This window comes from Malaya genurostris, chromosome 1 (genome assembly GCF_030247185.1).
Source record: "Malaya genurostris strain Urasoe2022 chromosome 1, Malgen_1.1, whole genome shotgun sequence".
Taxonomy (NCBI): Eukaryota; Metazoa; Arthropoda; class Insecta; order Diptera; family Culicidae; genus Malaya; species Malaya genurostris.
Genome location: NC_080570.1, coordinates 12,845,624 through 12,871,012, shown reverse-complemented (window position 1 = coordinate 12,871,012; position 25,389 = coordinate 12,845,624). Strand labels below are relative to the sequence as shown.

General features: G+C 38.6%; 2 protein-coding genes across 3 annotated transcripts in view; both read left to right on the top strand.

Annotated features, from left to right (window-relative positions):
* Positions 1 to 8,846: 8,846 nt before the first annotated feature.
* On the top strand, positions 8,847 to 18,173 carry LOC131432820 (zinc metalloproteinase-disintegrin-like EoMP06). The gene is made up of 4 exons (XM_058599356.1): positions 8,847 to 9,255; positions 15,510 to 15,882; positions 15,936 to 16,122; positions 16,183 to 18,173. The coding sequence occupies exons 1-4, from the start codon at positions 9,141 to 9,143 to the stop codon at positions 17,986 to 17,988; spliced, it is 2,481 nt and encodes an 826-aa protein (XP_058455339.1). The 5' UTR covers positions 8,847 to 9,140; the 3' UTR covers positions 17,989 to 18,173.
* A 3,444-nt stretch (positions 18,174 to 21,617) lies between these two features.
* The window catches only part of LOC131432768 (uncharacterized), a 126,434-nt gene continuing 122,662 nt past the window's right edge, over positions 21,618 to 25,389 (top strand). For both annotated transcript variants that reach the window (XM_058599282.1, XM_058599276.1), the window contains exon 1: positions 21,618 to 22,658. In XM_058599282.1, coding sequence (XP_058455265.1) covers positions 22,091 to 22,658 — 568 coding nt within the window. In that variant the 5' untranslated portion in view covers positions 21,618 to 22,090. The remainder of the gene's footprint in view (positions 22,659 to 25,389) is intronic.

Sequence of the window (25,389 nt, the reverse complement as noted above, 5' to 3'; positions counted from 1 at the left end):
TATAAAAAAAACACTGTCACACTATTTTTGTATGAAAAAAGAACAACAACAAACCATTCCAACAAACTGAACAAGTATTTGGTCCAACGAACGCTTAACGTCCAACAAAATCTCATCGCTTTCTCAGTGGAATGGTACGCAAATCCGATCTCACTTTTTAAAAATGACAGCTCAATTTTCTACTCACATTGAAAACATGACTTGAAGATCTGTTAAATGTGGTTCGGTTATATGTTTGATACTGTCTACAGGCATTTAATCGAATCAAAATTGAACATTGAAGTTATTTTGTTTAAGTTAATGATTTATTTTAATAGGCGGTAATAAAGATAAAAGTGCTGTTTTTCTTGAGACCAGTAAAGTTTTTCCTCTGCTCCGTTGGTTATGTTAACCCAGCTCACGTACCCCGTTTATACTTCTGGTATAATTTTGGCTATAAATTGATTGTCAGCTGTCACGTATCTGGTCTTAGCAAGCAGACGTTTAGATTTGGACAGAAGTTTTTTTCCTTTTTGTCTTCATATGTTTATCGCCATATGTCAGCACGTGACGTGACAGCTGAAGTGATTTTCACGTTTGTATGATTCGAAACTAGGTTTAAGATTTAAGGATGTTGAAACTAATCAGACAACTAAAATTCTCGGTGGAAGACAAAAGAACTTTTTAATGTCAAAAATGTATTTTACTTCCGACAGGAACCAAAAATAACTTATAGATAAGAAGTTAATCCTACACAATCGTGCTAGTGGTCCGATGGTTATGTCGACAGCAGCAAGTGAAACACTGAACTTGTTTAAAACTTTATCTCTCAAATTCTGCAGTTCGTTATTGGAAATTCCAGCGTTACCATGGCGACGAAACTCGTCCATCGACTGCCGCAAGCATAATGCACACCTGCAGCAGACTAACGACATTTTCTTTCTTCAGATTATTACCACCACTCCTTTTTGGCACAAAGGATTTTGCAGTCGCAATCGTCTTCGCCGTTGCTGCCCTCGTAGTTGTCGACTTAATAAGAGAACACAAAGTCATCGAACCCCGAGTCGCGCTGGATCGGAATAGAAAAGATAGCAAAAAAAAAGAAATAAAAAAGCTCACCACGACATGCTTTCGCATTCCATCGTATGTCCCGCACAAGGAAATAGTAGCATTGAACTTGGCCCAACAATTCGGGCTCACCCCATTTCGAAGCGCCCGCCATCGTTCGCAAAGGTTCACTGTGACGACGCCCCGAAATCCCGTATTTTTTCGGAACCAGAGCAGAATCTACAACAAAGAAATATTTCACGTCCTGTGAGAGAGAGGAGCTTATGTACTACCTCTCTCTCTCTGTAATGCAAGGTAGTCAGTGTCTATGCGAATAGGTGGAGACCAAAAACATGTCACGATAAAAATGGTACTTGATTTTAATCAAATATACTAAAGAGAATCTGAGTAAAGTATTTGATTAAAAGACTGAAAGCAATAAAATGTTTCCACCTTCGTTTCCACTGTCTTGAACTTCGGTGCCATGCGGACGAGACAAGGTTACTGAAACAACGTCCCGCAGAGACGGAGACGGAGACGGAGCCAGACAAGAGTCCTGCGATTGAGTCCAGGTGTGGTAACCAGAGTGGGTAAGTGGTAAAAGTTTCACCCAGCCCGGTGGCAAGGATAGGGCGCTCCAGCAAGTGCTATCGTAGCCAACATCTGGGGCATTTGGTGGGCAATCAGAGCGCTCAAAGTATGGTAAACAAACATTCGAGCATTTCAAATCGAGTAAAATCTTAATTTCCTTCTCGTAGTGATGATATTCTGATCGATAATTTGCGGGGAAGTGCGGTAAAGGGTACTGAATAAACAAGTAGTTTGTAATATCCAATTTTTTGTTAGTACTTCTTCTTCATTGTTTTGGTGTTCGCAGAATGATGCTGGCCACAGTTTCATGACGTCATAGCAGGGGGCTGGTTTCACCAGACTTCCTAAGATTCTTGGGTCACACAGAATGCAGTTGCCAGTAACAGTCACGTCGTGTGATAACTTTTTTGCACCCGGAAATTGGAACCTAATCTGAAATAGTAATTCTAAAATGAAACACATTTCAGCTCAATGAACTACAAACAACATTGTAATGTCAAATTCTACGGATCCCCAGCTACCGAGCTGGCAACAAGGCCGTACGGTCCTGATCTACCGCACTGTTCGAAAGCTTGTACCACGCCATGGAATTTACTTGCAATTTCACATCGTTAGACTGACAGAAAAAAAACGATATATATAAATGCATTGAGGAAACTACAGCGCAAGGGCTTCCGTTTTGACACGCTACACCATCCGAATCATGTAATATGGATGAAAGTTCTTTATGGATGTATTTTTTTTCGTTGAATTTTTTTGTCAAGCGAGACTAGACAAACGAATAGCTATCAAATGCCACAAATAGACTATGAAAACCACGTCCCATCTGCTACGGAGGTGGCAAGTTCTGAGAGACGTCCCGGAAAACTGTGTGGTTACAGGTTTGTGAAAGGCAAACCATCCTTCATACGAGCATGTGCTTGCAATTTCCGAACCTAGATTTGAACTTTCGACAGTGACTTTATGCCACTGGAAATGTCAATGAACTTTGGGAAAAGGAAACAAACTCAAACCAACGGCATTTTCTTTGTTTATGTTAAACATACGCCGCCACCACAGCACGACCCGGCTTACTTAGACGGGACTATCGAACTTCCTTTAATGATTTTATCTCGCCTGCTGCGTCAAGATGTTGTTGATATTGCAGTCTGCGTTTCACTCGTTTCCTACTGCACTCGGCCTATGCCAAACGGTTTTGACGGTCGGAAGTCAAATGTGTCAGCCGATGTGCAAGCAAAACCGCAGCTTCTGACTGATCGCAAAAACAAACAACTAAGCCTAGAAGTACATAGTGAATAAAGGAAGGACTACAAGGTACGTTGTTTGCAGTACCTGTAGTAGCTTGTGACGAGTTGTCTTATTTAGTGGACTATTGCTGCTCGTATGTCTGAGCAGATGTTCCGGGCAGACTTTTTTTTACAGGGAATCAATGAGACAGTAAAACGTCGTCGGTAAAACTGTAAAACAATAAAACTTTAGGACAATAAACCAGTTAAAAAGCAAAATAGTGAAACAGTAAATAAGATAAAGATTTATTGCAATTTTTTATGTTTTGGTTCAACTGCCTATTTTTTTTTTTACTTTTTGTTAATTTCGAACCAATGAATAAAATTGTTTTTGACTGTTCTAGGTGTTATTAAGACATGTAACGACTTGTAAGAAAATCAAGAACTCCTCTTAAATGTGTTCTCTTCTTTCGACATTTCGGTTCTTATAGGGCCTTTTTCAAGCCATCTGTAACATTTATTGTGTCAGTTGTGTTCTAAAAAAAAAAAGTTAAACATCTATAAACATTTGCGGATAATTATGGTGTGTTTTTGCCTGTCAGTTTTCACTGAACTTATATTGGTCATACTTTATCCAAATACAAATAGTTTGTATTTGCTTTATCTACAACTAGAGTGAAACTTACTGGCTTATTGCACCTAGTAAATAATTGTAACGACTGACACCAGGAGCTTTTTAACTAATGGGTGATTTTTTTGCTAGTATCTTTTTGGCAATACTGTTTTTGACAGATCACGCGTGAATCGTGTCTTGTGTCATTGCCAAACTTATTCAGTTTGGTGTATAATTTAGCTATGAATCATGGTGTATAATTTAACTCATTTCTGATTGCAGAGAGTGTGCCAAAATTTGCCATCTGAAGCGGAGCCGCGACCAACATTTGCATGAAATCATCTCAAAACATTCAATTGTATTGATCGATTTTCTCAATTTTTTGTGTTTTTTCAATCAAATCTATACCTCTTCAAATATCAAAAATTACAGTTGCTTGACAATGTCTGTCACAATTGAAAACTAAATATATCAAATTCTAAATTTAGACACCATTCGTAATACAAATCAAACAAGTCGTAGATTGTAAGAATCCGTCAACTAATCACGGTGATAGCGAATTTTTCGCCATATCCCAACAGGTGGGGGTTTGAACGAAGCCCGACGAAACGACGATTGGAATCAAAACTGGACATAACTTTCAATACCATCATTTCTGAGTTATTGAAAAGGTTGGATGTAGTACTCTCCAGCACAGTACAGTATTTTGGATAGATTTTTTTTTAGCACGGTTCCTTTTTGGCAACATAACTGGTCGACTGTGACGTGTTAACCCTCATATTGGAAATTCGGCATTCTCTTCGAATTCAAAGTGATAACTGAACTATAACTAAGTAGATTACAGCTAAATAGATTGTAACTTAAACCACTGAAAAAAACGAAATGTTTATATTAAAAAATATGTGCATATTTATTCAAATTGATAACCAGTCTTCCAAGTAACAATTTTTGAGAGCAATCGATTGTTGGATGTGAATAAATAAAAAATTATGAAAACTTTCGGTTATTAATAGCCGATAACCGATATTTCAGTAAATGAATTTTGACGTAGGACCACGTCTTTCGTTACTATGCTCATCTGGGAGCATTTTCAAAATTTTTACGACACAAAAGTATAACAAAATACTGCAGATTCGTTTTTTTAAAAACTTTTTCCTTGTTTGAGTATTTTCTTTAATTCTTTCACGAAACGAATAAAAAAAGATTTAACATTGTTATTAAATCAACGTTTATTACGTAAACATTGTTTAAATAGTGAAAAATAGATCCAAACACGAAACATCCAAATCAACCAAATCTGTAAATAGACCCTGTTGCACGTTTTCTAACTTCAGTCTATGAAAATCCATGAACGGAGACAAATCAAGTGCGCGGGCCTCCATTTACGCCAAAACAGTGAAACTACACCCGGCATTATTCAACTAGTGCTTCAGTCAATGGCGAATATGAGACTCCGTTCCTCAAGCCTAAACGCAGAAACAACAACAACTAGTTCGTGTGTGAGCATATCTGCTGTTGGACATTCGCAGTTTGAGTTTCGCTTCAAACAAGAGTGTTTGCATCATCCAGCTTGTGGTCGTTTGCATTGGAGAAAAATACCATGAAAAGTGGACAACGATGAGGAACATTTTACTAAATCAGCCGTTCTAATGGCTCAAAATGTTATTTAAAGAACTATCAAGATTGTTTCTTTGTAAATCGAAGGTAAACATCATCAGTTTAGAGCAAATCTTGAATGATTTGATTAGCTTTGTGCACTTTTTGCTGCGTAAAAGTTGCACCAAACGAACGTTAACTATCATTTTGCTGAATCGCGTTCGCGAAAAATGTTCCGAACAGTGTTTAAAATTGTAGAGAATTAAATAAGGTCCTTCTGAATGCCAGAAAGTGCAGTATATTGATAATTTTTTCCACTGAAATATGCAAATCAGAAACGACATAATCGACATCAAAATACTATTTGTTGCTATAATTGTTGTGACCATTGGGACCGCCCATTTCCGAAAAGAGCTATAAACAAAATAACATAATAAGAAAGCTCTTAACCAAAATTAGTTCAGTTTGAAATCGATCAGCAATGTGAGCAGATATGCAGCCAGTTCTACTTCAAACAAGAGCGATTGCGTCATACAGCCTATGATCTTTTGCATTGGAGGAAAAGAAAACGAAAAGTGGACAACGATGGGGAACATTATTCAAAATCAGCCGTTCTAATGGCTCTTAATGTTATCTAAAAAACTATTAATATTCAGGAATCAGAACAAATAGGCTCAAATGGCACGTTCCCCTTGATATTATGATTTGATTGGTTGTGCACCTTTCGCTGCACGAAATTTGCACCAAACGAATGCAAATAAATCCAGCATACGGCATATCAATATCGTAGAAAATACCCCCTTCTGAAAGCCTGAAATGAATCCCGCGATTATATCGTTCAGCTGCTGGACGTTTGCGTTGCGAAAAAAAAACATTTAATCGGCCCGAAAAATGAAAAATGATAATCCGAAATTAATCGAAGTCAACCTAAAAATTCTATATGCTGTTATTTTTGTAGTCGTTAGGACCACTTTTTTGGGAAAATGTGCAAACGAAATCCCGTAAAAGAAAAACCCTTCACAAAAATTACTTAAGTATTGAATTGATCCGCACTGTGTGCAGTTCTAAAGCTTGCTTCATTTAAAATTGGAACAAACTTTTGCTCATATTGTGGCGCTCCTGGTGGACGGATTTGGAAGTTTTTGGCGCGGAATTTTGTCAGCTTCACGTATGATTTTTAACAATCCTCAAATCGACTGTACTTTGTAAACAATCAACATGGAAGCCGAAAGAAGGGAAAAGTTTGTGCACAGTTATTTGGACAATCCACTGTGGTCTGCATCTGGACTAGCTAAACAGCTGAAATTGCCCAGAAATACCGTATGGCGCGTTATCAAACGGTATAAGGAAACATTGACGACGATTCGGAAGCCTCAAGCCAATCGTCGGAGTGGAACTGTCGACCGGAAACTGCGTGGTATGATTTTGAAGACGATTAAGAGGAATCCTAATCTGTCGGACCGTGATTTGGCCAGAAAATTCGGTGCTGTCCGTAGTACCGTGAGGAGAACTCAACTCCGGGAAGGAATCAAGTCATATCGAGCTAGCAAACAGCCAAATCGGACCATAAAACAGAATAGTGTGGTCAAGATTCGTGCTCGGAAACTATATGGCCAGGTGCTGATCAAGTTCGACAGGTGTCTTCTGATGGACGATGAAACCTATGTCAAGGCTGATTTCGGGTAAAACCCAGGTCAAAAATTTTACTTAGCAACGGCTCGGTGGGATGTTCCAAACAAATTTAAATTTGTTTTTGCCAACAAATATGCAAGAAAATTTATGATTTGGCAGGGCATTTGCAGCTGCGGCAAAAAAACAAAAATTTTCGTTACAAATAAGACAATGACATCGGAACCATACCAAAAAAAGTGTCTCCAAAAACGAATTTTACCGTTCATTCGATACCACGACCATCCCGTAATGTTTTGGCCAGATTTGGCAAAAGAATGGTATGCAGAGAAAGGGGTCCAGTTTGTTCCGAAGAACCTTAACCCCCCCAACTGCCCCCAGTTCCGCCCTATTGAGAAATACTGGGCAATCATGAAGAGGAGACTCAAGGCAAAGGGAAAGGTTGTCAAAGACATCAATCAGATGACGACCTGGTGGAATAAGATAGCTAAAACGATGGACGAAGAAGGTGTGCGCCGCCTAATGAGCCGTGTTACAGGAAAAATTCGAGAATTCCTTCGAAACCGTGACGAATAATTTTATCCGTATTTTTTCCTAAAAGTATGAAGAAAACGCTACATTTGTATAAAAATAGATCTTGAATTCAATAATAAATAACTTAAATACAGGCAATTGTCTTTGTTCCAATTCTATCTGAAGCAAGCTTTAGTTCCAAACTATTTCCCTTGTCTCCACATAGAATCAAGCAAAGAGTTAATTGTATTTTCTCATATGCATTAATTTGATTTTATAAAATCGATTTTCAATCAGAATAAGTATCGTCACTAATCAATACAACGTCCAGCTTTATGGGTACCACGGCTCGGCGAGGCACGTTAGCGCTGTAGGGAAGGGTACACAAGCATGAGGCAAATTTACTTTGTGCGCCGTTCGCCAAACTAGAGGCTACCGATTTGTTCGGAGTTTTGCTCGTGGAAATTATTATCAACTGCTATGAAAGTTTGAGAAATGGTAACCTTCGGTTCTTTTCAGAATCCAAAGCATTTTACAAAGATCTAATGAGGTTTTCCTTGATATGGATGATTTATTAGTAGAACAATGTACCAGAATAAATGTGCATTTTTTAAAGTGATCTGCTCCCTCTCGACAGTAGTACTACGTCAATCTCGCGGTTATGTCTCTAACATTACCTACTACAAGTTTTATTTTTCAAAAATTATGCAAATTTTCACCGTACGATCGGACATCAATAAAGTTTTATACACCAAGAAATAATGAATTTTTTTATGAAGTATAAATCGATAATTTGATATATTAGTGCTAAAATTAGAAATAAACAATCAAACCAAGAAATATTTCCAGAATTGTAATAGGAAAAGTTGTCATCTTTGGCATGTATGAAATAAAGTTACAGGAGAAGTAAACTTTTGGCGGGAACTTAATTTAAAAAATATCAACAACATTTTGAACGATCGCTAGAGATCGAACCTGCTCCACTCTCCCCTATGCAATAACCGTTATTTATTAATAGTTTTTGCATTACTCTTGTATTCTTGGAAAATCTTTATTCTACAAAAAGACTTTATAAATGACTAAGCAAATACTTCAATCGATTATTCCAGTCTAGTTTAAAATATGAAACTTCCAGCTTTCCAACATTAATTATTAACCGCTCGATACGCAGTCGCAAACGGCGAGGAAAACCGAACTATTCATCTATGTTGAGACTGTCGCCACCAATCACTGTCGCGACGGAACACGATTCAGTGGAGCTGCCTGGTAGGTGGAAAACTACCGACGGCAAGCGCGTTTGTGTCTCCTTTTACGTTCAGCACATGGTCACCAAGTACCAGGAGAAGGAGGAGGTGGCATTCAGCATAGTAATGCTGGGAAAACATTTGAAAGGAGTAGCTCATTTTTACGATATGAACAACGGCGCTGGAGGGTTCGCGAGAGGATGTGCATGGGTGGGATTGGCAAATGATCAACTCTTTTTTTTCGCTACTATTTTGTTCTCCCATAAGAAACAGTAAGTAGCAGCAGCAGCATAGAGGAGAGCAACAATATTTGTTTCTAACTCCATCGCCCGGGTTGAGACAGGATCGTCTCCTGGCTGGGTGTTGATGCTTGAATCCGTTCATTCATGAGTCAGTTACAGTACGAAACTCGTGTCGACCGGATGCTAACCGGAGCGGTTGGCAAGAAACGAATAATTTTCCGTTTATCATTAATTATTGTGAGCTTGACTCGCGACAGCGAGGGTGTTTTCCCGTCGTGAGTAAGATTTAGAATCTAGGTTAAACCGAGCTGACCATGGACGTTGAATCTAATTAGTTTTTTCGTGCAATTGAGCTTGTAAACGTCGTTCGGGGTTGCGGTGGAAGTGAAAATTCTTGACCATGAGAACTGTCGTTTGACGAATCACTCAACCCAACAAAGAAGATTTATTGTTGGTAAAGATGAAACGTGCGTTTTCGATAGTGGGTGCCTTACGATTACTAGTCCTCGTCAGCTGTGGAACAACAGTGTACGGATTGACTCATCATGCGAACAAAGCTTCCGAAGACGACATCGGTAAGTACGTTTGGAGGCTCGTCCCGTTCGGTACGATAATGTAATAAATGCATCCAACGACACAACGAACGAAGACGATAATATTTTTTTTTTCGTTCGGTGCCGCTGTGTCGAGTCGACGGCCACGACGGGGCACGTTCTGCTATAATTCCATTTCCTTCCCGATAACATCACAAAACCATCGTTCATTTCATGCTATTTTTTTTGGTCTACTCTCGGTCTGCCGGCCGGCCAGCCAGCCAGCCGCACATTGCACCTTAATCAGCTATGCCAAACGCAATGCACTCTTCCGTTCCGTTCAACCACCAGGAAGCCGAAGAAGGGGAACGGCCGGATTTAAGTGATTGGAAATGGATGCCAGCGACATCATCTTACCATCTGTGGAAGTTTCCGCCAGGCAGCGATTTAAACAAACACATCCGACCGACCATTCCAGCATATGTGCGCCGTTTATGCAAAATGTTTCTTCCGCTCTGGACAGTTATGGGCGACCGGTTGTGATAGAGAACTTTACGATGGGCTGACAAAGGGATGACACACTTCCTGCTGGAGAACTTATTATTTGTCATAGTTCTACAGTTGTACAGCTATTTACTTTGAAATGTAAACAATTAGCTCTTTGATTCGCTTCTGGAACTTGTGATAATATTTGAAAATACTCTCAGTTTTCTCTCATTAATTGTGGCACGTCACTTTTTCAGAATTATTTTTTCCCGCCTACTTCGACTGGTCCGTTGCGAAAAACTTCGCAAACGTCACTTAAAACAATTGATTGTGCTACTTTCTGTCATTCTTCCTAAAACCAATTGTGGAGTACAAATTACGAAAAAAATTCAGTATCAGAACTTCGACACGAAACATGGTTTCTTACCATCTTCATTGAAACCATTTATATTATTTTTGCCATATTACTTTTCTGTACACTGAGGTGTTCTTTCATGTGTTTTTTATACGTTTTTTTACGGGGATTTCCTAATTTACACGTTTTTTTACGCGGATTTCCGAAGTTTCACGGTTTTTCTTTTTTTGTCTTAGAAATGCATGAAACGCCGAGGTCTGGTGTTTTTTTTCCATAAATATAGATCTGGTGTTATTCGGATTTTCTTTAGTCAACTCACTGACACAAATTTTTCGATATTCAAAGAAACAAATTTTTTAGATTACATCTGATCTCGACTTTTCATACATTTCTAAGACATTTGACATCAAAAAAAATTTCGTAAGATTTACCCGCAAATCACGCGGATTACTTAAATTACGCGTTTTTTACTCGGATTTCCGAAGTTACGCGGTTATTTTTTACGCGGTACGTAACCTCCCGCGTAAAATTAAGACCTCAATGTACTTGTCAGTAAAACACCAATGCATTTGTCGAGACATCGAACAGCGTGTTAGCTTTTACCGAAATTTCGGCAACATTTGTCATCTAATATCATTTGCCGATTTGTATCACATCGCGTCGCCATTTCACGTGAGGCAATATTTCATAAAAAGATTGGCGAAGACCTATCCTAAGAGTGAAATTAAAGACTAGGCCACACAGTTAAAACCGATTTTCGAGCTCGGCTTGATGAAATGCCGAATTAGATCGGCAACACGACGTTTTACCGATTGTGTTGTAATTCACATGTTCTTTTCCGAAATTCGTCAAAGGAAAGTTCTGACATTTCTGTAAAGCGTATTATTTCGCCGAAATTCCGTACTGAACTTGTCAGTAAACAACAAATATACAGTAATCAGCATATCTTTTTCTTCGAGATTTAGAACAGTGTGTTAGCATTTACTGGAAATCGGTGACACTTGTCAGCTAATATCACCTTATGCCCATCAATTTTGCAAAGCACCACGTCGCAATTTCTCGTGGAGCTGTAAAATATATGAACTGGATGAAGCGAAAAGATTTCGATGTTTCGATAATAGACAAGCAAAATAAAAAACTATCTACTTTTTCTATACACTTATAAATATCTGCTAATTTCCAGGTTGAGTCGTTGAGGAGCACTAGAAATAAATATGTTTGGTGATGTGTTTGCTTTTTCTGTTGCATTCTGAATTAAAATGAACAATAATAGAGCACCCCCTTTTGCCAATCTTAGCTTTTGTGACAAATATTTCATAAAGTAACTAAGCAAAATCCATTCTACGCAATTCAATGCGGCTTTTGCCCAGTTTACAGAAAAATTTCTGGTTGACTAGTTTAGCAATAATTGATAGTTAATTAATTTAAGATTGCCGCGTCTGTAAGTAATTATAATTTTTTCCGAGATTATCGAACACTTGGCGGTGCAATTCTCGGCACTTTTCCACTTAAAGGTCTCTCCGCATTCGGCCGATCCGACCGATCCAAGCTTCCGGCGTTGACTTTTTTCTGCTTCTGCTATGGCTGAGCGGCTGCTAAGATCGGCGATGGTAATGTCGGCCGAATGCGGTTTGACCTTAACTCGTCTGAAATTTGATTCGAAATGCTGTATGATGTCCAAACAGATGCATCAACCGATTCCGAACCGATCCGAGTCGGAATCGGTTGTTGCATCTGACTCGGAATCCATTTGAGAATCGTACAGAATTCCGAATCTAATTCCAGACGAGTTGGCTGGGTTGTTGCCTAGATTCAGCAATTAAATTTAAGTGTGTACTTTACTTTTACTTATTTCCAGGAAGAAGCATTGAAAAGAACAAATGCTTCCAGCCGTGTAACTTATGTATTTATTTTTATCTTGAAATTGAAATGAGATATATTGAAAAAACTATCTAATTCTAGTTATCGTGTTCATTGTTTCATGCGATGATCAAGCAAAATCATTTCTGCGCTCAGCTATCGATGGTTCAGTCATTTATTTCTGCGTGTTTTTGGCGAACTAACAGTTTTCGGTAAAACTTTTTACAGATTTTTGGAAGTCCCGCACAAGCGGGTTGCAGGTGGTAGTGTTTATCCTGTCAATTTTCTACCAAGATTCAGCTCTTACTCACATTCTCAGTTCGGAATGAATTCCGAATCAAATCTGAATGGGCGAAAATTTTTCATTCAGAATTCCATGCGGAATTCAGTATGAAATCCGAATCAATGCGGAATCGATTCCGAATGAATGAGCGAAATATCAATGACATTTTTAATGTCACTGTCATTCGTTTTTGTTGATCGAGCGCCAGAGATGCCAGATCTGCAGATTTGTCTGTAAATCTGCCGATATCGGGAATAGTGCTGCAGACATTTGTTGTTGTGCAGAGTTTTGAAAATCGAGTCTTTCGCAGACTTTCGTCCAAATTTACAGACTTTTGAAATTGCTGCGACCTTTTTTTTATCGCAGTCAGTTTTGCGTGTCATACTTAATACAGAAATTGCTACCAGCAAGGCATGTTTGCTGACTGCAGATTTTTTACACATTTACAGACTTTTGAAACTCTGTCTGCAGATATTTGAAATTTTTACCTGGCATCTCTGTCGAGCACCCAAAAACGAGCAGTCGATTAAGAATTCATTGGTCATTCTGTCATCTCAATAATGTGGGTAAAATGTACCCAATCAACTCATCTGGAAATTGATTCGGAATTCGGACCGTATTGGTGAACATATTATCTTATAAAATCAAACATAATCACACCAAACATAAGGAAATAAAGTTTCTCACATTTTAAAATGAACGGTGCTTGTTACAGATCCTAAAATTCTACCAAATAAATAAAATGCGGAGGAAATGAGTTCCCCATAGCAGCCGATGTAAAATACAATTGTCATTGTGCTAAATCCGTAGATTTCAGAAGATTCATTTGTAGATCCATAGAAAAGACAGAAATCCGTAGATCTACGGATAATTCCGTAGGGTTGGCATCGCTGCGCTCACAATCTCTTGAAAAAAAAAGTAATTTAAAGTCAGATTAGTAATCAGTTCACGATGTTGCACGAAGATTCTTGCAGCCATTTTGTTCAATACTTTTTATTCCTATGTTTGGCACTTAATATTGCCGCAATTGTCAGAGAATACAATGATTATTGAGAAAACATATATAAACATCAATACGGCGATGACACCCCGGAAATTGACCATTAATGGTTAAAACCGGGGTGAAATAAAATAACCTAAATAATAATAAAAATTATCAATACGGCGACACTTCGAACTGACATGTTCAGACATTGATCTAAGTCATAAAGTTACACATTTTATTCTTATGTCCAAAGCGTTCGATATCAACATCTTCACACTTAAGATTCAAATCTCGGGTAATTTTTCCACAGGGCGTATAAGCAAGTGACAGTTTCTCTTTAAGCACTCTCTCTTTCGATTATTGTGATGTGATTAAAAAGATTTTCTTTGATATCACTATTCTGTTAAAAACCGAAAGTTTCGGGTATCATTTCATGCAAAGAGTTGAGCGATAAACGTGGAACCCGCTTGGTAATTAATAGAAGAGAAAGTAAACAAAGAGAAACTGTTACTGTTACGCCCTATTGAAAAATTAACCGAGAAATGTGATGACACTCGCACATCTCATATGACGACATACTTCATATTTATGCGCTAAAATTTTGAAAAACAAATGGAGCGTACTCGATTTTTAGTGCGATAAGCAACATGAAATTCATGCAGAGAAACATTTTTGAAAAAAGTGTTGATTTTTAGCAGTGTAATTAAAAAAGGAGCCCCTGATAAAAAAGCTACTGGATTTTAGAGATTTGAGATCCCTATATTTTCTAAATTTTTTCAGTATTCAGTATGATTTCCGAATGGATCGGAATCAAATGCTACAACCGATTCCGACTCCAATCGGTTCAGAATCGTTGTTGTATCTGATTCGGTATCCATTTGGAAATCATACAGAATTCCGAATAAAATTCCAGACGAGTTGACTGGTTTGATTTGATTGCAACATTTCAAACACGTTAAATTCAATTTATTCGGAAAATGTTGTTTCGAAATAAATTCTGTTATATTGCGGGGTTGGGAATCGAAGATAGGCGAGCAGTGAGACATCGACTTACCCATCACGCTGTATCGGTTTCTTCCAGTCAAATTGAATATTTTTAAAATTTTGTTCACTTTATTTTGGGGGAAAAATTGTTTTTCAAAGTTTCGTAGAATCCGAGAATGAATTTAAATTTCAGGATGCACTGCAATAAAATGGAGTAATGTTCAACTTACGAAAATTACAAACATTTGGAATTTTGAAGTATTTAACAAACATGTTTGTGATCACTAGAACTATTAAATTAAAAAAAATTCGTTGTTACTGAACAGTAAAACAACACTACAATGACTGAGTAATCAAATGTTTGAAATATTATTCCAATGGTTCATAGCAACAGTAACCAAGGCATTTGTGATAACCCAAAAAACAGAGCAGCTGCATGAATCAAAGCCTGCTTGGTATCAAATATTTTCAATGGCTTTCTTTGTTCCATCTCTATTTACAACCCATCCCTACGTGCGCCAGACTAGCAAATTGTCATTTTATAGCCCAATATCTTTTTTTGGAAATCCACTTGCATTCATGGACTGGCAAACCACCCTCAAACAGGGCGATAACGACGAACTAGAAAAACAAAATCGTACCCCACAGTGACTAACAGCGAACCAACACCTGAATTCGGGGAGCACACGGCCAACACTTTTCCGTTTTTTTATATTTTTGTTTTCCCTGCACACTATTTTCCAATGACGTGTCGCTTCGAATTCTCTTATTAGTTCAAAGACAGGTTACTCTATGAAGTGCAGTCTTGCGAGTGTAATTGGCTTTCATTTGCTTGCAGTACACTTTGACCACTTTCTTCACCTTCGGTCCCGTCAGAGGAAAAACGACCCACCGGGGAAAAACAGCTGATTCTCAACGAATCACAGTCTACACATCAATCCGTCACCATGACAACCCGTATAGTAGCTCTAGCAGCAATCGTTTCAAATTGCATCAACTTTTTCACTAGCGAAAGAGAATGAGAGAAATTGATATTTTCTCTGACTGAGTAAGAGAGTATATTGACGATAGTGAGACACTTTGCTTTAGTATATAAAATTGTACATTAGCTACCTGTATATTTGTATGCATTTGAAACTCTCGAAATTTTAATTTCGACAGACAACAAAGCGCTTCTCTAAATCGAAATGATTCTGCTTATGCTATTACTATAAAAATTCACAGCACATGCCACGTGCTTTTATGCTGGTCACAATTTGTTGGGGATTGCCAGAACAAATCGCCATCAATTACCCGCGGGATTTAAAGCTGACCTTCTCCATTATTTCATTCTCTATTCACAGCATGGCACCGGGCAACTGCCGACAGTAGCGCTGGCAGTGACCGAAATTACATTGTGCCGAATGTGGAACACATGCCAGCAGGTTCTGGTATCACACTAACCTACAATCTGTCCTCGGAGCACCGAGTGTGCGTCGAGCTACGTCCGAGCCTGGCCGGGAGAACCTTTCTCGAACGGCAAGGTCAGCAACCGAACGAGTCAATAGTGGAGTATTTCGACGAGGACTGCTACTATCAGGGATGGATCCGGGACCGACCGGGCAGTTTGGTTGCAGTGTCGACCTGCGAGGGAAAGATTCGCGGAACCGTTTACGACCTAGACCAAACGTACTACCTGGATTTTGACGAATCAACCGGGAATCATTTCATACAAAGGTTTGTGTGTGTTGTAACCATGGAAACATGTGCTAACAAAATGTCAATTTTAGATTGAACCATCGACGTAGAGTTAAACGAAATCATCTGAAGAGGGTAGTCGGTCCGTACAACGCAAATCACCATTCGAAGTTCGTAGAACTGGTTCTAGTGGTCGATAACTCTCTTTACCGGAAATTCGACTCTGATGTATGGGTTGTACATCGCTACTGTACGGATGTCGTGAACCACATCAATATGGTAAGTCCTTGTTATGGCAGTCCTTCGAATACCTCAACATATTACCTGATTTCATTACAGCTTTTCAATCCGCTGAACATCTTCATCGCTTTGACCGGTATAGTGGTGTGGGATCGCTTCGATCATGTACAGGTCACTCGGCGAGCTGACGATACCTTGAACAATTTTCTTCAGTACCGTCGAAAGGAACTACTTCGGCAGCATCCGAACGATCATGCGCAGCTGTTGACGGTCGTAGAATTTCAGGACCATGTCATTGGGAAAGCCAAACTGGGAGGTATGTGCACCAGCAACAGTTCCGGCGCGGTGATTGTAGTCCACACGGATAATATCGGAATACAGGCTGGCACGTTAGCACACGAGATGGGTCATAGCTTCAACATGGAACATGATGTGGACGAAGAGTGCTACTGTCCGGAACGGAAGTGTATTATGACAGCGACGGTTACCGGGCGATCCCTGAAGCATTGGAGTTCTTGCAGTGTAGAGCAGTTGACGCTGGCGTTCAACCGTGGTTTGAATCATTGCCTGAAGGATCGACCGGACGGTGTTTATTCGGCAAGCTGTGGCAACGGCTTTGTAGATGATGGAGAGGAGTGTGACTGTGGTCTGGAGGAGGTTTGTGATAATCTGTGCTGTGATCCGAAGTTTTGTCGATTGAAGGAAGGTGCCATGTGTGCTACCGGAGAATGCTGCGATCTAGAAAGCTGTCAGTTGAAAGAAGCCGGAGTGGATTGCAGGGAAGCTCGTGGAGAGTGCGATCTGCCGGAATTTTGTACTGGAAACTCGGAGCATTGTCCAGCGGATGTTTTCAAACGGGACACCGAAGTTTGTGCTGATGGAACAGCATTTTGTTGTGATGGTGATTGCAGAACAAGAAATGATCAGTGCCGACTGCTTTGGGGTCCTTCAGGAAAGGAATCCGATGAATTGTGTTATGCGAGAAATGTGAATGGGACGAAGTATGCGAACTGTGGATACGATAGAGATACGCATAGCTTCCAACGATGTGCCGAGCAAGATGTTTTATGTGGGTTGCTGTTCTGTGAACAGTTGAATGAGGACAATCTGGAGTTTGGACTAAAAGTTTTTACCGAAGAACGTATCGCCAGTACCCTGAAGGGCCGAGAAGTGGTTCACTGTCATTCTGCATTCATAGATCTCGGGGATGGTAAACAACCTACCCTAGTTCCAGACGGAGCTCCTTGTGGTGTCAATAGAATGTGTTATCAACAGCAGTGCTGGGACATTAACAGTCTCAACAATCGTGGAATAGGAACACACTGCCCGAAGGGTTGCAACGGACGCGGAGTTTGTAATAGCGAAGGAAACTGCCACTGCCAAGTTGGTTATGCTCCACCATTTTGTGAGTACGCTGGCGTCGGAGGCTCTTTAGATAGTGGTCCCGCATCCAAGAGATCTTACCTAGCTCTATTAATCACCCTCGTAGTCGTAGGAGTAGTGGTAACTACTCTATTCATTGCCTACATCGCAGTACGCTTTTGCCGAACGGATCGATGTAAAAATCCGCTATCCATATCCAAGTTCCAATCACCTTCCCATCGCCGACACAAACTGGTCCATACAATGTCGTCCAATTCAGCGGTAGTTCGCGAGATATCCGCACCGAAGCTGTGCTCTTCCACGCGGGACGTGGACGGTCCTCAGTTTACACCGATCGCAAGACTGAAGAACCCTTCGGCATTCGTTGAGCATGCCCACCTGGACAGTATGGTTTCGGTGCGTTCGACTGCTCAGCTTTCCGTTGGATACGTCACGCACGTAGCACAACATCCGTCGAGTCCACGGCGCCTGCCAAGGCAACCATCGCTCAGGAACCCGTACGCTTCTGGTAGATTTTCATAAGAATAAACGAATAATTAGTACTAGAATATTACTAGTTTAATCATACAACTAGCCTGTAGTTTTAGATAAAATACCATAAGATTTTAGCTCTTTTGATACAAACGTTTTTTTTTCTTGTGTATTAGATATGTGGTCATGTACGAATTTCGAAAAAAATGTTCGCCTAAATAAAATTCTAGTCACGTATGGTTGGATATAAATCGGACTTTATTTATTTCTTATAACAACTTGACATCCCTAATGCTTTTCTAGAATAAACTGGTATTCAATACGAATCGGAATTAGTCGCATGAACGGCTAGTCTCGTGTCGTTAGAAGATGAAATCATCATTTTCAATAACCTAATTTCTAATCATGATGTTTTGAGTGTTCTATATTACCATTGAATTTGAGAATTTTGTTTTTAAATCTCGAATATCCAAAATAATTATTAGTGGCACGTTGACGTAAAAAAATATTTAAAATCATCGAGAATTTGAGATACTAAATTAAAAGTATTTTCAATCATATTTTATCAATTTCAATCTCTATAAGTAGTCAAATGTACTGAACATTTCAGGCTGTGAACCATTTTGCGAAACATAAACTAATAACTTTTGGTTAAAATTTGACATTTTGGTAGTAATTCTAGATAGTATATGACAGAACCAGACAAATCCTCTTTTAAACTAAAAAATTAACGTTAAAGTTTCTGTGTAACAGTCCACAGACTGAATTTAATAACGTGCAGCTACAAAACAAAGAAAATAATCAAAGTGAATTAAACGGTTTGTGATTTTTTTCTTTGTACAGCGTTACAGGGTTCAAATTAATTTAAAGTCGTTACGAAAACGAAAAACCGGCCTATAAAGGTAGGCTAACCAACGGACGATTCTGTGTGTTAGTGAAAGGCCGACGAGCTTTCAATGTACAAACGAAAACAATTTGGCTAGTTTCGGACAGTCGCTTCGCTTTATTCGGGAACGATACGTTTCACTGTTCCGTTTACTTTTTCTGTCATTCTTCATGCTTAAAGTTCAACGGTTGGCAGGAAAGACGCTAGTGTGTGTTGGAGTTGCATTAACAACATCCAGTTCGGCAGTGTTGCTAGTTGCAACAATATTTCTCAACTGCAACACACGATTCAGTATAAAGCATTTTATTCAGTTGCTGATTGATTGTTTCATTTATGATATCCCAGCATTAACATTCTACTCGATCCACGTAGTTCTTTTATGTCACTTTTGAACCTTTGGCACATTCCCAAACATGGCCCGAGGATTTGTCAGTCTTATAGATTCTTGAAAATGTACCATTTTTTGTAGATATTACAAGTTTATATAGGCCGATAAATCAAAAACTGAAAAATAAAGTAATTTGAGATAGAAAGACATATCAGTTATATACAAGAAACGAGCAGAATGACATTTAAAATGAAACAAATCTTAGGTACACATTTTTGATGATGGTGAAGCTGAAAACTTATTCTAGTCAAAATGCATAGATTTTATGCAAGTAAGAAAATTGACGATTAGATTCTTCCATAGTAAATGATTATACCTTTTTCAGAAATTCTTATTTGACTGGCGACTTTTTTCTATTACTTGCATGATTTAGTTATGACCATCATTTGCTTCCGCGTTGCTTTTTTAGTCAGAGTCTACTTATAATACTGTGGGAAATTATATCTAATGATTCTGTATACGTGAGCAGAGCTTAAATTTGTCGCGCATTCTCAATGAAAGAATCCAATCCAACAGCCTCATATTCGTTTTTTTACTGTCCCATTCGTAAATGACCGCATCCAAAACAAACGAAAAGAGACGAAGCATTTTCGTCTCTCGTTCAAACAAAAGAGAAAGTAATTGCCAACATAACTCGTTCCTTCATGACAAGACTAAACCAAACTAACGATTTCAGGGAGAATCAGTAAAATTTCAATTTTCATTCTTCCACCGATATATTGAAAATCTGTGATTTTTGGCTGTAAAGAGTGTGAACAATATGACAAATCGAAATAATTGCACCCCAGAACCTCTTCGGACGTTGCCATACATGTCTAAGTTAGAAATTCCGAATCGATTGGATGTTAGATTACATCAATCCACCATCAAATGAATGAGTTATCGTTCAAAATTATGACAGAAAAAGGTGACGTGGCTAGTTTTGCATTTTCTTATCCACACCCGACCCGCTGTAATAAAAACTAAGGCATGTTCAATGCCAAGTAAACCAAAGGCGTACTTGCATTTTATGGTGTTAAAATAATTTATTCTTCATTATATGGATGCTGAGTGTCAATTAAAAATATAACGTTAGTCAGCTTAGATTCGAGATCATTTTACTCAAACATGTAATAAGAAAATGTAGAAGCTTTCAATAGTACACAATTGAAAACTACCTTCGAAAACGTTTTCAGTGCCATCAAGAAATGTGTGAGTATAAAATCCAAACGCTTGAAATAGTCTCATAGTTTGGAATACCGATGTGAGGACAACAACTCCATAAAACTTGAGCACATTCGTTTCCATTCTAAGATACGATACGTAGCGCGCAGATACATATTAGTTTTCATTATGATGCACAATAACTACAGCAGTATTATAGATAGTAATTTCGGGTTTGATAGGCGTTCAAGTTCTACTTACAATTCTAAGAAAACAGCTATTGTTTTGAAACGTGAAAGCAGTTTGCTGCGCTAAACAGATCTTCATAATAAAAACATCCTTCGATCTTTTCGTATAAATTAATTGCGAATCGATTCGAGAAGAAAATAATTAGAATTTTCAGTTTTTGTAACCTTAGATATTTAATAACCACTAAGTCCAGCGAGTCTCAGCTGTCAAAAAAGACAAAGCAAATAAAAAAACAACTAAGTCCACGTAAGACGGAAGTCTGAACCTTGAAGTCTGAATGGGTATTGTATCAAGACCGCGGCCATAAATGACCTAGTATTTTCGAATAGTTTGAAAATTTACTGACTTTTTCATGTCCCTGTGACCGGTCGCGTCTTAATCACATCCCTGTAATTTTTATGCTCGTCAATCTTCCCTTTATCATGGTGAGCGCCAGAAATATTAGCACTAGAAAGATTGTAACATTTTGGTTTATGTGCAACAAAATTTGTTCAAAATAAGTTTTTAATGTTTTTTCTTTTATTATTTACAGTTGCATAACATTATTTTGTTCAAAAATGTCACAAACTTCTACGAAATCGAGTCACAGAAACAATAAAAATTTATGCCAAACTGTATTCTCCATTTCTACACGGGTGCTTCTACATTTAATAAGAATATTTCTGTTCTCTATAAGAATGTTTTCAGAATCATACTCGAGCATTAGTAATTTATCAACCGGTTTAAGCCATTTCGTCGTCTTTTCTAAATTCACCTTCAAAGCGTTAAAAATATGTGCTAAGCAGGACTGAATCGCACAGTTTTGAATAGCGCAATTTCGCTGCTGCCAGCACTGTTCGGTATGTGGGAAGGTAGTTGTGGAATCATCCATCAAAGCATACGTATGTGGCAGTAAGTTTTGAAACGGCATCAAAAGCTGTGGCGCAAGCTTCTATGCGCTTTCTCTCTCACACAACTCGCTCTGTTATTGTTCGCATCGTTGCTTGTTTTGTCATTTTCGAACGAAGTCAGATGTGAAGAGCATGCGTTCGCAGGAGGACGTATGTCTATCGCACGGCGGTCGGTTTTAGCGTTTCGGTTTGTGCCCGCAGACAGAGAAGTGAATTAATTCTAGTTAGTTTTGGTTGTGTTATTATTCATCGGGCATAAGTTCATAGCACTCCTGGCGTCGGAGGAAATCTTGATCCCTAGGGCGCGGTACGTCGAAACACCACCAGTTTGTAGTGCTCGAAGGCAGGAAGAAAACGAACCATCGGAGTGAGTCTCAACGAGGTACCTCAAGGTGGAGAAGGAAAGCAAAATCGCGAGAGGGTGTTCCAATGAGTGAAAGATTGTGGCCTTTTCTGTGTTTGTTGGGCAAAAGTGGAAGCGTTTCCGCTGTGTGTTGAAATTTCGAAATTTCTTCTGTCAGTGTAAGCAAAAGTGCAATCAAATGCGGTTTGTGAAATTTTCGACAGTGATTCGTTGTTGTGCCGCCAGCTAAGATCATGTTTTGGGGCACGGCGGTCGTTCCGTCGCCGCCGATGAAAACAAAGAAAAATTCTGTCACCACTACTATTACTACTAATAATAATAATAATACGGCAATCAGTCGCAGCAATAATCGCCAGCAAAATTTCAATAATCATCATAATCAATGGAATAACAACAACAACAGCAGGAAACATGCTAGCAGAAGAGTTGTTGACAGTGAAGCAATGATAACGACCGGGAGCTTACTGGCTCTCGGTAGAATGGTCTTCGACTGTCAGAGTGACCCTGAAGTATCGGATCGTGGTAGGCCTTGGGCAGTAGGGCAGTGCAGCAGTGGCGTAACGCTGTGCAGTGAACCAGCGACAGAACGACGACGGCCCCATCGGTTGAAGCGACAGCGACTGCAACCGGAAGGCAGTCCACGGGGCGGCCGTTCCGGTCTGTTCCAAGTGCTAGTGTTTATCGTAGTATTTATTGATCTATTTAATTCGAGTGCATCGTCATCGATCGGTGCATTAAGCCGGAGCAGCAACGACCACCGACACAGGGGGAATGCGGTGGCAGCAGAGATTCAGGGAAAAGGTAAGAGAGCCGATCATTAAGAGATTCCAATTTCGGAAAATCAAATTACTCATTCCCTACCGTCTTCATTGTTGGTGGGATCACATTGTGTCTTTGTTTTGGTAAGCGAACGGTGGGTTAGGCAAAATGAATGCCGAGAGAATTCATCATATCGAACGGAGATAGAATATTAAACAAGCGGATATTCGATTTTGACAGTGGTGGGTTGGGTCTATTAAGGGATGCCATTCCAATGATTTATGGGAACTATTACTCAAAGTAAGTTGTAACGTTGATGAGTCTGTGGGATGACTCAATTCAATAAAATCATAAGCCGGTGTAAACTGGCTTTGAATATTCGTAGGATAGTAATTTCATGATTTTATATTTCATGAAAGAAGAAAGTAATTCCATAGTGATAGTATCACAATATAATTTAAATTCAACAAAACAAATTAAATTATTGTTCGTTTAAAAAACAGCATTCTAGCAAATTCTTCCCAATATAATTTTCAGTTCAAAGCTGCTATAATTTTCCAATAAATCAAACAAAACGCTTGCAAACCCATATATTCATCAAGCTATCGATTACGGAAGATTCAATTACCAATTCGTGGGCATTAGAGGGTAGTTAAAATGTGCATGTTAAGTGAATTTGTCTATCGCTTGTATTGATTTGTTCATTCCTTGAGTGTTCCGTTTGCAATAAATTACACTTATTCAAAGCTCATCTCAAGCGGTGTGTTGTAGAATGAATGCAAAAACCTATTACTAAATTATCAACCTCGCGAGCACATTTTTCAAATACCAACTTCCTATCCGTCGAGTCCACCGATGTTTACTTTTAAAAATAGATTACGGTTGGTTTCATCTGACGATTAGCTTCCCAAACTTCCGCTTCACTTTCAATCAAATTCGCAAACACTAATCGTTTACCCCGTGGAAAAGGTCAGGCTCTTATCAATCCAAGCTAGCGGCCGATATCCGGTCAATACACTTGGGTTGGGTGCTTAAAAACGCTGTTTAGTTTGTTCATTCATTAGTTCCATTTTTACCCATTTTCCTATCAATGGTTTCCATCGATATTCAGCAGCAGAAGTTTTCTTATTCGTGGAAAATTCATTCTAACTTATTTGACTGCGGTGAAATTTAATTGCTCAGTCCTTTTTAGGACCAATGGATCGATCTCAATGGACCGTGAGTGATACTCTCTTTTATTGAAATAAACGAATATCATTCCAATGGTCAATACTAACTACATCTTTCTTCCTGACAATTTGATGATTACTCGCAAAAAACAATCCCGAGCCATTTTGTTTTAATTCTTCGAAGTTAGCGAAAAGTGTGTTAGCGGCACAAGTTGGTAGTAAACTGTTCTCTTGGTATCGTTGAGTATTGAGTATGCCTCACCTTGGTCCCATGTGTTATTGTTTTTCTTTGAACCACGCGAGTGGCAATTATAGCCATCAATATTCAGCAGCAGAAGCTCTCTTATTTGAAGAAAATGTACTCTATCTTGTTTGACTTAGAATTTAGTCGCTTGGTCCTCTTTAGAGCTAATAAATTGATTCCAAAAAATATTTTTTTCATTGAAATAAACGAATTTATAACAGAGTAGTTATGGAACAAATTTCGATCTGTTGAGTTTTTGCTATCGTTAGTTAAGGAGCCCGTTTGTAGCATTTGTTGTGCAGTACCAAACATGCCAGTGTTTTGTGTCCAAAATTTTATATTGGTGGTATGCTGTGAGTTTGCTCACGCTGAGCAAACATGCACAATGGGCTGTGCGCGGTTCAAAATTGTAAATTTTGACTTGGAAGACAAAGTATGTATGTTTCGGAAGTCTTAAAAACTTTGCAAACGCTGGAATGGGAAGTTCTACCCCACACACTATATTCATCGAGCATTGTTCCATCCGATTACCAATTGTTTCGACCTATGGCGAATGACTGGTAAGGGCAGAAAATATTCTAAAGTAGGCTCAAAACTGTTTGAATTTGTAGATTTATGCCCGAACAAACATTTTTGTTTTTATTCAAAAGCTAATGAAAAGTTTTTTAAAAATACCATAGTAATATTTATGAGTCTGATGATTTTGAGAACTAAGAGGATTAAAATAGGTTTTATTTCAAATACAATCGTCATCAATAAAATTTGCTTATCTGTTTCTTGGTTCCCAAATTTTGCTTTTTTTCACGATCCGGCTCTTCATGTGTCTAAAAACTTATAGCAATTCTACACCAAATCATCCATAAATGGCAAAACTCTGGTACGACCCCTTTCGATTTGCTTGAAACTTTGCATGTATGTTCGTTATAGCAAATGAAGTATGTTTCACTGGTCTAGAGATTTTTTTCATACAAGAATAATTTTTGATAAGGAAGTATGTGTTTTTAGCCACATTATTTTCAAACAATTATAACGAGAAATCTATAGCTTCGACAAAAAATATGTCTAAGAAGAATTTGTAGGTCATCAAGTGAACTCGGAAAAAATCTTCCCATAATTAGTAAAATCGAAAAAAAAATATTTTTTTTAAAATTCTCAGTTGTTTTAGTTCGATTTTTTTAAATTTATGTCCCAAAAAACGTCAAGTTACAAGGAAACTGATGAATGTTTCATAAAGTTGGAGAGGTGATTAATAAAAAAGTTTCCCGAGGAAAAACTTCTTAACAATTTTCGAAAAATGATGTTTCCATAGGAATAAATGTATCTGAGCAATGAAATATAATTCTCCAAGCTACGTTCAATG

Coding starts and splice junctions, on each gene's coding strand:
- LOC131432820 (XM_058599356.1), top strand. CDS start 9,141: ATGAAACGTGCGTTTTCGATAGTGGGTGCCTTACGATTACTAGTCCTC. Junction 9,256..15,509: donor AGCTTCCGAAGACGACATCG/GTAAGTACGTTT, acceptor CTCTATTCACAG/CATGGCACCGGGCAACTGCC. Junction 15,883..15,935: donor GGGAATCATTTCATACAAAG/GTTTGTGTGTGT, acceptor TGTCAATTTTAG/ATTGAACCATCGACGTAGAG.